This window comes from Oncorhynchus clarkii, chromosome 29 (assembly GCF_045791955.1).
Source record: "Oncorhynchus clarkii lewisi isolate Uvic-CL-2024 chromosome 29, UVic_Ocla_1.0, whole genome shotgun sequence".
Classification (NCBI taxonomy): Eukaryota; Metazoa; Chordata; class Actinopteri; order Salmoniformes; family Salmonidae; genus Oncorhynchus; species Oncorhynchus clarkii.
The window spans coordinates 1045550-1059834 of record NC_092175.1 but is presented as its reverse complement, the minus strand read 5'-3'; the positions used below and the strand labels follow the sequence as shown (position 1 = coordinate 1059834).

At 41.6% G+C, this 14285-nt stretch overlaps 1 protein-coding gene across 1 annotated transcript in view; it reads left to right on the top strand.

Annotated features, from left to right (window-relative positions):
• The first annotated feature begins 425 nt into the window (after nucleotides 1-425).
• The window catches only part of LOC139387785 (solute carrier family 12 member 2-like), a 77880-nt gene continuing 64020 nt past the window's right edge, over nucleotides 426-14285 (top strand). Inside the window, exon 1 of the mRNA XM_071134025.1 lies at nucleotides 426-971. Within this exon, the coding sequence (XP_070990126.1) occupies nucleotides 426-971 (546 nt within the window). The remainder of the gene's footprint in view (nucleotides 972-14285) is intronic.

Below are 14285 nucleotides of genomic sequence, written 5' to 3'. Positions count from 1 at the left end.
ACCAAGGTCAATGCAGCATCCACTCTAAAACATAACACCGCGGATTTGATTCACTTTCGTACAAGTGTGCTGAAAGCGAGAGGACCGTGAAGCGTTTTGAAGATTCGTTTGCCAGGGCTGAAAGTTGATGCCTTTTTCCTCTGTAGTGTATATAACGTTAGTGAGGCAACTAGCAAGCCATCCTTCTCCATTCGTAGCTCTCTGGACTACCTTTTCTCAATTCGGATGCACTGCGTTTCTGTTGGAGCGAATATCCAAACGGTCTTCCTCCACTTGGGTGGTATCAAGAGTGTTCGCTAACTTTATGTCGGAAATAATTTGGTTTTAGCAGCAGTGTAGCTTTGCTATTGTACACGAGTTGTGCTGGACATTTAGCTAGCTAGGTTTGTCTCTGCAAGCTCGTCCATTCATCAGTAATATTTGCAATGTCAGCGCCATACTCCACGCCTCCCGTTCAGGAAGAGAAACAGGCGCCAGAAATTGAGGGACTGACCGTGGATACAGGTTTGGAGCCCGCCGGCCCGACATCCAGCTCGAGTCGGTTCCAGGTGGACCTAGTGGCTGAAGCAGCCAGCGCCGCTGATAAAACGCCCAGCACGGATTCCACGCTTGCATCTGGCGACAAAGCCACCCCCGAAGGTCCGGAGCCAGCGGCGGGTGGTGAGGCAAAAGGCCGGTTCCGAGTGGTGAACTTTATGGATCCCAGTGGAGCGAGCCCACCAGAAGTAGTGCCCGCTGAAGGCTTCCAGAATGGAGACACCGTAATGAGCGAGGGCAGCCTGCATTCTTCGACAGGAGGCCAGCATCACTACCACTACGACACCCATACAAACACCTATTACCTGAGGACTTTTGGCCACAACACCATCGATGCTGTGCCTAACATAGATTTCTACCGGCAAAGTGCTGCTCCGCTGGGGGACAAGCTGATAAGACCCACCCTTTCGGAGCTGCACGACGAACTTGACAAGGTAAGCAACCGCGAATGTATGTTTTTGAAACGGACGCTAGAGCCATAGCGCCTGCTTGGACAGATGCTGCGTTCATAACAGCTGGGAACTGCGACATCTCCGACTTCCGTGCGTTCACGACAACTGGGGGAAAAACGAGCTCCGACTGCGAACATATGTTTTGAATGGTCAAACAACTCGGAATTCCGAGGCGGGAAACCTCTTTCCAGAGCTACGACTCTCCGATCTGAAGATCACCGAAGTCATGATTCGACCTCGTTGTTTTTCTTCCGATTTCGCAGTTGTCTTGAAAGCAACTTTCTTTTTGCTAGCCAGCTTTCTGTATTTAGTTGTAATTTTGACATTGTTGCGGTCAATCCTATATTGTTTAGTGGCTCATTTTGCCTAACATTGGTGAGAAGTCAATGTGTGAAAAGGAGTTTTGCGCATAGAAACTCGTGTGAATAGGATACACCTATTCTTTGTACTTGAATAGTGTGAGTTTTTGGATTAGAGGTCAACTGTTTATGATTTTTCAACTCCGATTACGATTATTGGAGGACTAAAAAAAGCCGATACCGATTAATCAGCCAATTTGTATTTATATATTTGTAATGACAATTACAGCAATACTGAATGAATGAATTAACAATAAACACTTATTTTATAAAATCTATTTAGTCTCAAAAAAATTATGAAACATGATCAATTTGGTTTAAATAATGCATAAACAGTGTTTGAGAAGAAAGTAAAAGGACAATATGTGCCATGTAAGAAAGCTAACGTTTAAGTTCCTTGCTCAGAACATTTTTTTTTATTTTACCTTTATTTAACTAGGCAAGTCAGTTAAGAACAAATTCTTATTTTCAATGACGGCCTAGGAACAGTGGGTTTAACTGCCTGTTCAGGGGCAGAACGACAGAATTGTACCTTGTCAGCTCGGGGATGTGAACTTCCAACGCTCTAACCTCTAGGCTACCCTGCCGCCCCAACATGAGAACATATGGTGGTGGTTCAATATTCCCAGTTCTTCAATATTCCCGGTTAAGTTTTAGGTTGTAGTTATTATAGGAATTATGACGTGTTAACTATTTCTCTCTATACCATTTGTATTTCATATATCTTTGACTATTGAATGTTCTTATAGGCACTTTAGTATTGCCAGCCTAATCTCGGGAGTTGATTAGGCTTGAAGTCATAAACAGCGCTGTGCTTCAAGCATAAGAGCTGCTGGCAAACTCAGTAAAGTGCTATTTTAATGAATGCTTACGAGCCTGCTGCTGCCTACAACCGCTCTATCAAATATCAAATCATAGTCTTAATTATAATATAATAAATACACAGAAATACGAGCCTTATGTCATTAATATGGTCAAAACTGGAAACTATCATTTTGAAAACAAAACGTTTATTCTTCCAATTAAGCGTTACGTATTTTATCGAACGGGTGGCATCTCTAAGTCTAAATATTGCTGTTACGTTGCACAATCTTCAATGTTATGTCATAATTCTGTAAAATTCTGTCAAATGAATTAGTCTTTGTTAGGAAGAAATGGTCTTCCCACAGTTCGCAACGAGCCAGGCGGCCCAAAATGCTGCATATACAAATGTAGTTATATAGCCCTTCGTACATCAGCTGATATCTCAAAGTGCTGTACAGAAACCCAGCCTAAAAACCCAAACAGCAAGCAATGCAGGTGTAGAAGCACGGTGGCTAGGAAAAACTCCCTAGAAAGGCCAAAACCTAGGAAGAAACCTAGAGAGGAACCAGGCTATGAGGGGTGGCCAGTCCTCTTCTGGCTGTGCCGGGTGGAGATTATAACATGGCCAAGATGTTCAAATGTTCATAAATGACCAGCATGGTCGAATAATAATAAGGCAGAACAGTTGAAACTGGAGCAGCAGCACAGCCAGGTGGACTGGGGACAGCAAGGAGTCATCATGCCAGATAGTCCTGAGGCATGGTCGTAGGGTTCAGGTCCTCCGAGAGAGAGAAAGAAAGAGAAAATTAGAGAGAGCACACTTAAATTCACACAGGACACCGAATAGGACAGGAGAAGTACTCCAGATAAAACAAACTGACCCCAGCCCCCCGACACACAAACTACTGCAGCATAAATACTGGAGGCTGAGACAGAAGGGGTCAGGAGACACTGTGGCCCCATCCGAGGACACCCCCAGACAGGGCCAAACAGGAAGGATATAACCCCACCCAATTTGCCAAAGCACAGCCCCCACACCACTAGAGGGATATCTTCAACCACCAACTTACCATCCTGAGACAAGGCTGAGTATAGCCCACAAAGATCTCCGCCACGGCACAACCCAAGGGGAGGCGCCAACCCAGACAGGATGATCACATCAGTGACTCAACCCACTCAGGTGACGCAGGTGAGAGAGCCCCAGTAAGCCAGTGACTCAGCCCCTGTAATAGGGTTAGAGGCAGAGAATCCCAGTGGAAAGAGGGGAACCGGCCAGGCAGAGACCAAATCAGAGAGATAGGTAGGAGCAAGCCCATGTAATGCTTTGTAGGTTAGCAGTAAAACCTTGAAATCAGCCCTTGCTTTGACAGGAAGCCAGTGTAGGGAGGCTAGCACTGGAGTAATATAATCACATTTTTTGGTTCTAGTCAGGATTCTAGCAGCCGTATTTAGCACTAACTGAAGTTTATTTAGTGCTTTATCCGGGTAGCTGGAAAGTAGAGCATTGCAGTAGTCTAACCTAGAAGTGACAAAAGCATGGAATAATTTTTCTGCATCATTTTTGGACAGAAAGTTTCTGATTTTTGCAATGTTACGTAGATGGAAAAAAGCTGTCCTTGAAATGGTCTTGATATGTTCTTCAAAAGAGAGAGCAGGGTCCAGAGTAATGCCGAGGTCCTTCACAGTTTTATTTGAGACGACTGTACAACCATTAAGATTAATTGTCAGATTCAACAGAAGATCTTTGTTTCTTGGGACCTAGAACAAGCATCTCTGTTTTGTCCGAGTTTAAAAGTAGAAAGTTTGCACCCATCCACTTCCTTATGTCTGAAACACAGGCTTCTAGCGAGGGCAATTTTGGGGCTTCACCATGATTCATTGAAATGTACAGCTGTGTGTCATCCGCATAGCAGTGAAAGTTAACATTATGTTTTCGAATGACATCCCCAAGAGGTAAAATATATAGTGAAAAACAATAGTGGTCCTAAAACGGAACCTTGAGGAACACCGAAATTTACAGTTGATTTGTCAGAGGACAAACCATTCACAGAGACAAACTGATATCTTTCCGACAGGTAAGATCTAAACCAGGCCAGAACTTGTCCGTGTAGACCAATTTGGGTTTCCAATCTCTCCAAAAGAATGTGGTGATCGATGGTATCAAAAGCAGCACTAAGGTCTAGGAGCACAAGGACAGATGCAGAGCCTCGGTCTGATGCCATTAAAAGGTAATTTACCACCTTCACAAGTGCAGTCTCAGTGCTATGATGGGGTCTAAAACCAGACTAAAGCATTTCGTATACATTGTTTGTCTTCAGGAAGGCAGTGAGTTGCTGCGCAACAGCCTTTTAAAAAAAAATAGAGGGGAATGGAAGATTCGATATAGGCCGATAGTTTTTTATATTTTCTGGGTCAAGATTTGGCTTTTTCAAGAGAGGCTTTATTACTGCCACTTTTAGTGAGTTTGGTACACATCCGGTGGCTAGAGAGCCGTTTATTATGTTCAACATAGGGGGGCCAAGCACAGGAAGCAGCTCTTTCAGTAGTTTAGTTGGAATAGGGTCCAGTATGAAGCGTGAAGGTTTAGAGGCCATGATTATTTTCAGCATTGTGTCAAGAGATATAGTACTAAAACACTTGAGCGTCTCTCTTGATCCTAGGTCCTGGCAGAGTTGATGTGATATACCCTGACTCTGCTTGTACAAAACGCAAGAGAAGTGACACAATTTCCCTAGTTAATATTGCCTGCTAACATGAATTTCTTGTAGCTAAACATGCAGGTTTAAAAAAATATACTTCTGTGTATTGATTTTAAGAAAGGCATTGATGTTTATGGTTAGGTACATTTGTGCAACGATTGTGCTTTTTTCGCAACTGCGCTTTTGTTAAATCACCCATTTGGCGAATTTGAAGTAGGCTGTGATTTGATGATAAATTAACTGATTGATTATATGCAACACAGGACAAGCTAGTTAACCTAGTAATATCATCAACCGTGTGTAGTTAACTAGTGATTATGTGAAGATTGATTGTTTTATTATAAGATAAGTTTTTAATGCTAGCTAGCAACTTACCGTGGCTCCTTACAGCCACAAGGTCCTTTTGACACTGCACTCACATAACAGGCGGTCAGCCTGCCACGCAGTCTCCTCGTGGATTGCATTGTAATAGGCCCTAATCCTCATCTAAAAAGGCTGATTACCGATTCTTATGGAAACTGAAAAATAGGCCCTAATTAATCGCCCTATGCTGAATTTTAAATCTGTCAACCTCTAATTTGGATATCAGCTTAAGCGGCGCAGAGAACGCACAGTTCAGCAAACAGAGTGAACGCTTTTTCACAAAGTAGGAAATGGTCACTACAGGAATTGACAATCAATAGGGTGTTTCACTTAGGCCTTAGCAAAAACACATTTGTTTACCTAGCAATATGTCTGTGTATCTGACAGTTCCCACTTGAGTAGAGTGACCACATTTAAAATACCCAATTGCTGACATCAAGATGATTTTGCAGGACTACATTAATAAAAAGATATTCTGAAAATATTCAGACCCCTTCCCCTCTTCCACATTTTGTTACGTTAGAGCCAAAAATGTATTACATTTTTTTTGACCTCATCACACACAATACTCCAGAATGACAAAGCGAAAAGAGCTTTTTAGACATTTTTGCAAATGTATTAAAAATTAACATAAGTATTTAGACCCTTTGCTATCAGACTCAATTGAGCTCAGGTGCATCATGTTTCCATTGATCATGCTTGATGTTTCTACAACTTGGTTGGAGTCCACCTGTGGTTAGGGCTGTTAAGGTGACCGTATTACTGCCACATTGTCATGAAGGCAGTCAAATTTCATGTAACCGTTTAGTTGCGCTAATTGGGCAAATCACTTGTGAATGATTCTCAGCATAAGGCAAGAAACAAAGCCTTTTTCGAATCACAGTCACACACCCCATGTAGCCTAGCCCATTGGCCTATATGTTTTGATAAGGTTAGTATCACACCTCATGTAGTCTAGCCCATAGTCCTATAAGGTTTGTATCACACCTCATGTAGCCTAGCCCATAGGCCTATATGTTTTAATAAGGTTAGTATCACACCTCATGTAGCCTAGCCTCCAACACTACTCAACAAATTGGATGCAGTCTATCACAGTGCCATCCGTTTTGTCACCAAAGCCCCATATACTACTCACCACTGTGACCTGTATGCTCTTGTTGGCTGGCCCTCGCTTCATACTCGTCGACAAACCCACTGGCTCCAGGTCATCTACAAATCTCTGCTGGGTAAAGCCCTTCCATTATCACAGCTCACTGGCCACCATAGCAGCATCCACCTGTAGCACGCGCTCCAGCAGGTATATCTCACGGGTCACCCCCAAAACCAATTCTTCCTTTGGCCACCTCTCCTTCAAGTTCTCTGCTGCCAATGACTGGAACGAACTCTAAAAATCATTAAAGCTAGAGACTCTTACCTCCCTCGCTAGCTTTAAGCAACAGCTGTCAGAGCAGCTCACAGATCACTGCACCTATTATGGGAAGCTTGTGAAAGGCTACCTGAAACATTTGACCCAAGTTAAACAATTTAAAGGCAATGCTACCAAATACTAATTGAGTGTATGTAAACTTCTGACCCCCTGGGAATGTGATGAAGGAAATTAAAAGCTGAAATAAATCACTCTCATTACTCTGACATTTCACATTCTTAAGATAGTGGTGATCCCAACTGACCTAAGACGGAATTTTTACTAGGATTAAGTGTCAGGAATTGTGAAAAACTGAGTTAAATGTGTTTGGCTAAGGTCTATGTAAACTTCCGACTTCAACTGTATTTACCAGCCCTCTGGTTTACCTATGTCTGAGAAACTTTTTCCTGTCTCCCAGTGTGTGTGCAGGTCTCTTGGAGCCAAGAGGATAGATAGATGAGCTGCGAGATCAAATATGTTTTCTATCTGTTCTGATGTACGCCATCTGATGTACACTACTCGTACTTAGTCACTCAAATCATTGTTGCTTTGGTTAAGCTATGCTGTAAGTTTTTTTTCTATTGGCATTTGTTATTGGCTTGAAGACATTTTGCTTGGCTTTTGATGTGGTCGGTCAAGACACACCCACTTCCAGCTTTGATGTTAGACAACTTGTAATATTACCTTCTCAAATAGTTAATCCTGTCTTATTTTAGAGTACCTTATCTGACATTTTGACAGTGATTGTTTAAAATGTATATCATTTTAATGTCTAGTAGCCTATGGGTTTAGCAGAGTACTGATGTAGTCAGTTTACCATGACAAAGCAATCCCAGGCACACTGGCTAGTGTCCACAATGTCAGCCCTTTCATTTGGTCAGCAAATCTACGGAAATCCTTCTCTATTTGAAACACGCCCCTAATAATACCACAAACGTAGCTCTCAATTCCAGAGCATTTCTGCTTAGCATTGACACCATTTCCCTGGCATGCACCTGGCATTGAGATGGCATGCCAGCCCTGTGCTCTCCTTATCGTTCTGTTCAACTTATTGGAAGACGAAGAAAAAAAACAACGGAAGGCCGCGTACCATGTTGACATTCCAGGGTCTGTTATGTCTCAGACATCATGGTAAGGAGGCGGGGGCCATTACCGACGGACACACGGGAAGACGCTCAAGTTTAACTGTCTTGACTCCATGTCTCCAGATGTGGTTTTTTTCCACATTCCATCAATGTCCTCTCAATCCCTACATTTTGGGTACTATTTTTTTCTGTAATGTTCTTGTGGTGTCCATTCTAACTGCAAGTATGGGTGGAGACTATTCCCATATGGACCTGTAAGCCTATCAGCTTGCATATAGAGTACACAGTTATGATCTTCATAAGACATGTGGAACAGTATATTTAACTTAACATGATGAACAGCTTAACTCCTAAAGCAACAACCTGCAACATGTTAGCTTTTACTGTGTCCTTTTTAGGAAATTGTGTGCTCTTGTGACCCAGTATATAATAGACTACATGAGGAGTAATGGTTAATTCATTCCCCGACTGAAAATCTATTCTAGACAGTTTCCTACTATAGTAGTGCAACCTCCCCTCCTTAATTTCCACTATTGGTTTATACTGTTTGATCTGCGGTCGTCTCCTTTTCCCAGCTTTGATATGTATCCCAGCAGCACAACACATTACCATAGACATTTTGACATCCTGTTTTGAATATATGAACACGTCCCTCTTTCCTCCCTTTCTTGAAGTAGGTTAATGACTGATCTGTATGTGAATGAATAAGTGAAGGAAGGTGTCCATCCTATACTGCTTTCACCAATCCAACTCTTTCCAGATGTGTAAAAAGCGAGGAAGTGTTGTTTTCTACTATTCCAAACGGCCTTAGTCAGCATATTGTTGAACTTGTCACTATTTTTGTCCTGGCGGCATCAGTTGAACATGTGGCATTTTTGGCCAAATGCCTGCATTTGTACATCGGCAGTTGTCAGTAACCGGACACTGGTAAAATATACTTTGACACATTGAATTTTGCCTTTGACTAGGCCTATAAATATAGATGTTACATTTTTCTGCATGTATGCACAGAAGGCTTAAGCCGAAGCTTAGCGACTAGAGGTAGACCGATTTTAATTGGCATGGCAGATTTCAAGTTTTCATAACAATCGGTAATCAGCCTTTTTGGATGCCGATTATGGCTGATTTACATTGCAATCCACGAGGAGACTGCGTGGCTGACCACCTGTTACGTGCATATAATCAATGCGGTGCCTGTTCATTTATCATCGAATCACAGCCTACTTCAACTTCACCAAACGGGTGCTGATTTAACAAAAGCGCATTTATGGAAAAAGCACTTACGTTGCACAAATGTACCTAACCATAAACATCAATACACAAAATAAATACACAAGTATATATATTTTAAACCTGCATATGTAGTTACAAGAAATGCATGTTAGCAGGCAATATTAACTTGGGGAAATGTTCATTTTCTCGCGCTCTGTGCAAGCAGAGTCCGGGTATATGCAGCAGTTTGGGCCGCCTGGCTCGTTGCGAACTGTGTAAAGACCATAATTAATTTGCCAGCATTTTACATAATTATGACATAAATTGAAGGTTGTGCAATGTAACACAAGTATTTAGACTTATGGATGCCACCCGTTAGATAAAATAGGTAACTGTTCCGTATTTCACTGAATTAATAAATGTTTGGTTTTCAAAATGATAGTTTCCAGTTTTGACCATATTAATGACCTACGGCTCGCATTTCTGTGTGTTATGTTATAATTAAGTCTATGATTTGATAGAGCAGCCTGTCTGAGCGGTTGAACATCCAATAGTCAAAGGTACATGAAATACAAATGGTATAGAGAGAAATAGTCCTATAATAACTACAACCTAAAACTGCTTAACTGGAAATATTGAAGACTCATGTTAAAAGGAACCACAAGCTTTCATATGTTCTGAGCAAGGAACTTAAACGTTATCTTTTTTACATGGCAATACTGCACTTTTACTTTCTTCTCCAACACTGTTTTTTGCATTATTTAAACCAAATATAACATGTTTCATTATTTATTTGAGACTAAATTGATTTTATTCATGTATTATATTAAGTTAAAATAAATGTTCATTCAGTATTTTTATGTATGCATGTGTATATATACACACGCACATACAGTGGGGCAAAAAAGTATTTAGTCAGCCACCAATTGTGCAAGTTCTCCCACTTAAAAAGATGAGAGGCCTGTAATTTTCATCATAGGTACACTTCAACTATGACAGACAAAATGAGGGAAAAAATCCAGAAAATCACATTGTAGGATTTTTAATGAATTTATTTGCAAATTATGGTGGAAAATAAGTATTTGGTCAACTACAAACAAGCAAGATTTCTGGCTCTCACAGATGTGTAACTTCTTCTTTAAGAGGCTCCTCTGTCCTCCACTCGTTACCTGTATTAATGGCACCTGTTTGAACTTGTTATCAGTATAAAAGACACCTGTCCACAACCTCAAACAGTCACACTCCAAACTCCACTATGACCAAGACCAAAGAGCTGTCAAAGGACACCAGAAACAAAATTGTAGACCTGCACCAGGCTGGGAAGACTGCATCTGCAATAGGTAAGCAGCTTGGTTTGAAGAAATCAACTGTGGGAGCAATTATTAGGAAATGGAAGACATACAAGACCACTGATAATCTCCCTCTATCTGGGGCTCCACGCAAGATCTCACCCCGTTGGGTCAAAATGATCACAAGAATGGTGAGCAAAAATCCCAGAACCACACGGGGGGACCTAGTGAATGACCTACAGAGGGCTGGGACCAAAGTAACAAAGCCTACCATCAGTAACACACTACGCCGCCAGGGACTCAAATCCTGCAGTGCCAGACGTGTCCCCCTGCTTAAGCCAGTACATGTCCAGGCCCGTCTGAAGTTTGCTAGAGAGCATTTGGATGATCCAGAAGAAGATTGGGAGAATGTCATATGGTCAGATGAAACCAAAATGTAACTTTTTGGTAAAAACTCAACTTGCCGTGTTTGGAGGACAAAGAATGCTGAGTTGCATCCAAAGAACACCATACCTACTGTGAAGCATGGGGGTGGAAACATCATGCTTTGGGGCTGTTTTTCTGCAAAGGGACCAGGATGACTGATCCGTGTAAAGGAAAGAATGAATGGGGCCATGTATCGTGAGATTTTGACTGAACCTCCTTCCATCAGCAAGGGCATTGAAGATGAAACGTAGCTGGGTCTTTCAGCATGACAATGATCCCAAACACACCGCCCGGGCAACGAAGGAGTGGCTTCGTAAGAAGCATTTCAAGGTCCTGGAGTGGCCTAGCCAGTCTCCAGATATCAACCCATAGAAAATCTTTGGAGGGAGTTGAAAGTCCGTGTTGCCTAGCAACAGCCCCAAATACTTATTTTCCACCATCATTTGCAAATAAATTTATAAAAAATCCTACAATGTGATTTTCTGGATTTTTTTTCTCATTTTGTCTGTCATAGTTGAAGTGTACCTATGATGAAAATGACAGGCCTCTCATCTTTTTAAGTGGGAGAACTTGCACAATTGGTGGCTGACTAAATACTTTTTTGCCCCACTGTATATGGTCCGATTGTAATCGGTATCTGCTTTTTTTGGTCCTCCCAATAATTAATAAAATGTGTATGTATGCATGCATGCGCGCACACACAATTATTGGAGGACCAAAAAAGCAGATACCGATTTAAAATAGGACCGTGTGTGTGCACTTTTTTTTTTAATGTATCTGCTTTTTTGTTGTCCTCCAATAATCGGTATCGGCGTTGAAAAATCAGAATCGGTCGACCTCTATTACAGACTTTAGAAAATGAAAATAGCATAAAGTAAGGCCAACCCCTCCTATGCTCCTACCCATCGATTGGTATCAAGAGAGCGACAGTGTTCAGACAGCCATGGTTTTAATGAAAAGTAGCACCTAATGGTCCAATGCCATGTAGTTGGAAGAGCAGCAGATGGACTATATTAAACTTATTTTACCACCTTAGAATGACTTGTATTGATACTCATAGTATAACATAATTGTCCACATGCCTTATGTTCTAGTCAATCAACATCAATGATTCCTGCCTCTTCTTGCTATGTTTTATTTCCTCTTTCGCTGTGTGCCACAGAGGCTTTCAAATTCAGTCAGTTCGTGCCTGTCGCTTCAAAGTCGAGGTCCCACTACTACCATGGAAATGTTTTTCCCTTTTATCAGTAGAGCGAGCTAAGGATTGAAACCGCAAAATGGAAATTCCAGTGCAGCCAATCAATCTGTGCCTGTGGACCAATTAGCCATTGTTAGTGTTGCTAAAAGGGGACTTGTCAAGTGATAGACTGCAAAGTTACCTGACCATTGCTAGGCACACAGGCTCCTTTCCACACACAAACTCTGTGACGCAACCAATGGCCGTTGCAGATTCCATTGAAAATGAATAAAAAGGGGCATCATTCTCCATTTGTAATGTGGCCCTTTTCTGATATTGCTGCTGCCACCCATTTCTTTTGGTGGGGTAGATTGTAGCCTTTACTGTTCTTATTGGGCCTTGAACCCATTACCCAGCAGTAGCAGCAATAGCCGCATGCGACTTGTTATATTGACCAGCCAGAGTAGAAACCCTGACAGGGCAGATTTATTCAGTGCCGGGCGGCCAAGCGGAAGTGGATTGTGGTGTTATATATTGACGTCTTCCTGTTGCCACTACAGTTGGGGGCTCAGAGTTGACGAGAGCCCAAACAGGCCAGCTAACTTCCTACTATAGTATGAGTCAGTACTGTGTGGCTTCTTGGTCTTAGTAGTGGGGGACCAGGCATGGAGTAGACATGTCTGCCTGTAATATCTATTTATGTCCCAGTTAGATGTTTTAATGCAATTTGAACACACGGCCCAGAGAAAAGAGAACACCGTTTACAGTAAGTAAGCCTTTGGTATTGGCTAACCTTTGTCAATGTTTAAAGCCTTTGGATGCAATTACCTTATTGCTCTGATTACAACTTCTTGAGTGTTTCTATGAAGGTCAAGTGGTGTACAAAGTCTGCAAAATGCCCATGCCATCACTCTGTTACAATGCAATTACAATCAATCATGTCAGCATGTGGCTTTTGTTCTCATACATTCTTTGGATGGTGATGCTGTGTGCCAATACTTTTGTGTTCCCTTTGGCTCATGTTGTTAGACACTGACCAATCCCTTTGGCAGTTAGTTAACGTAGTGCGAAGTCTTGACCCCCGTCAAGTCGGCAGGGCCTCTCTTTAAGAAGTGGCCAAATTAATAGAGCGTTGCTGACAGACTTGTGTCCCCCCCCCCCCCCCCCCCCCCCCCCCCCAGGGAATTCCCAGTCAGGCGTTTCCATGCTCGCAACTAGGAAGCCCTTGGTGGTGGGGAGACCACCCCAGGTGATGTGACACCCCACTCTTAACATTTTAAATATATTTTTTAATTGTATGCAGCCAAATGAATCCTATTCTGAATGATAGGATACTCCCTTATTTGAAATGATCAGTCTTCTGAAATTACATGGCCTTTTAAGTGTGACGATTTTGGTCACATTAGGCTTGGGCGGTATACCGGGGTATTTGGAAATAGTCAAGGGGATGGTTTTTTCAATACCATTTGAAACAATTTATTGAAAAACTTCCAAAATTGTCATTTGTAGCTACTTTAAGTAAATGCCTGCAGTCAACTTGTGAAAAACTTTAGACAGAGCAGATCACATTCTTCATTTTACCTGTCACGTTATTTAACATTATGAAGCTTACCGTAACCTTACCGTTGTTCCCCAGAACAGTTGAGTGTTTGTAAAAAGCACAACAGGAGAAAGCGGGAGCATGTGAGTCCAGCTGTGTATTGACGGGTCGCATTTTAAATTGGAAGTCAAGTTTTTTTTTTTTTGCTTCAATAGTTGGGCAGCTACAGTTTTCTTTCACAGGAAATACATTAGTGCAACACATTCATCAGAAATTGCTTCATTTTCATTAGATGGCAACAAGTTCAACGCTATTTGACTGGCAACCACACAAGTAAATGAGCTTAGCCTTTTCATCTATTTTTGGCAAAAACGATGCATGGCCGTCATGTTTCTAATGTATCTCATAGAAGGAATGTTGCCAGCTACATTTCCTAATGTTTTGCTTAAATTTAATATTGCATTTTGCAGATAAAAGTAGGCTGGCTACACCAAGAAAAGTAACCGAGAAAAGTAGCTACAGATCAGAGTGCTGAAATTACAATAAGAAGCATTTTAGATCTGTGTTTATAAAACGCGGCAGCGTAGCCTAGTGGTTAGAGTGTTGGGCTAGCAACCGAAAGGTTGCAAGTTCAAATCCCGAGTTAACAAATCTGTCATTCAGTTAACCCACTGTTCCTAGGCTGTCATTGAAAATAAGAATTTGATCCTAACTGTCTTGCCTAGTTAAAAAGGTAAAAAAAAAAGATTTCTTTAAGCATAAAATAATGATGTGCTAATTCTTGGTAGTTATCCAAGTAAGTAGTGTTGTCACGATACCAAACAGAATGTAAGGAGCACCAGAAAGAGATTTTTGATATACACTAAAAAATATATATAAAACACAACATGTAAAGTTTTGGTTTCATGAGCAAAAATAAAAAATGCTCCATACGCAC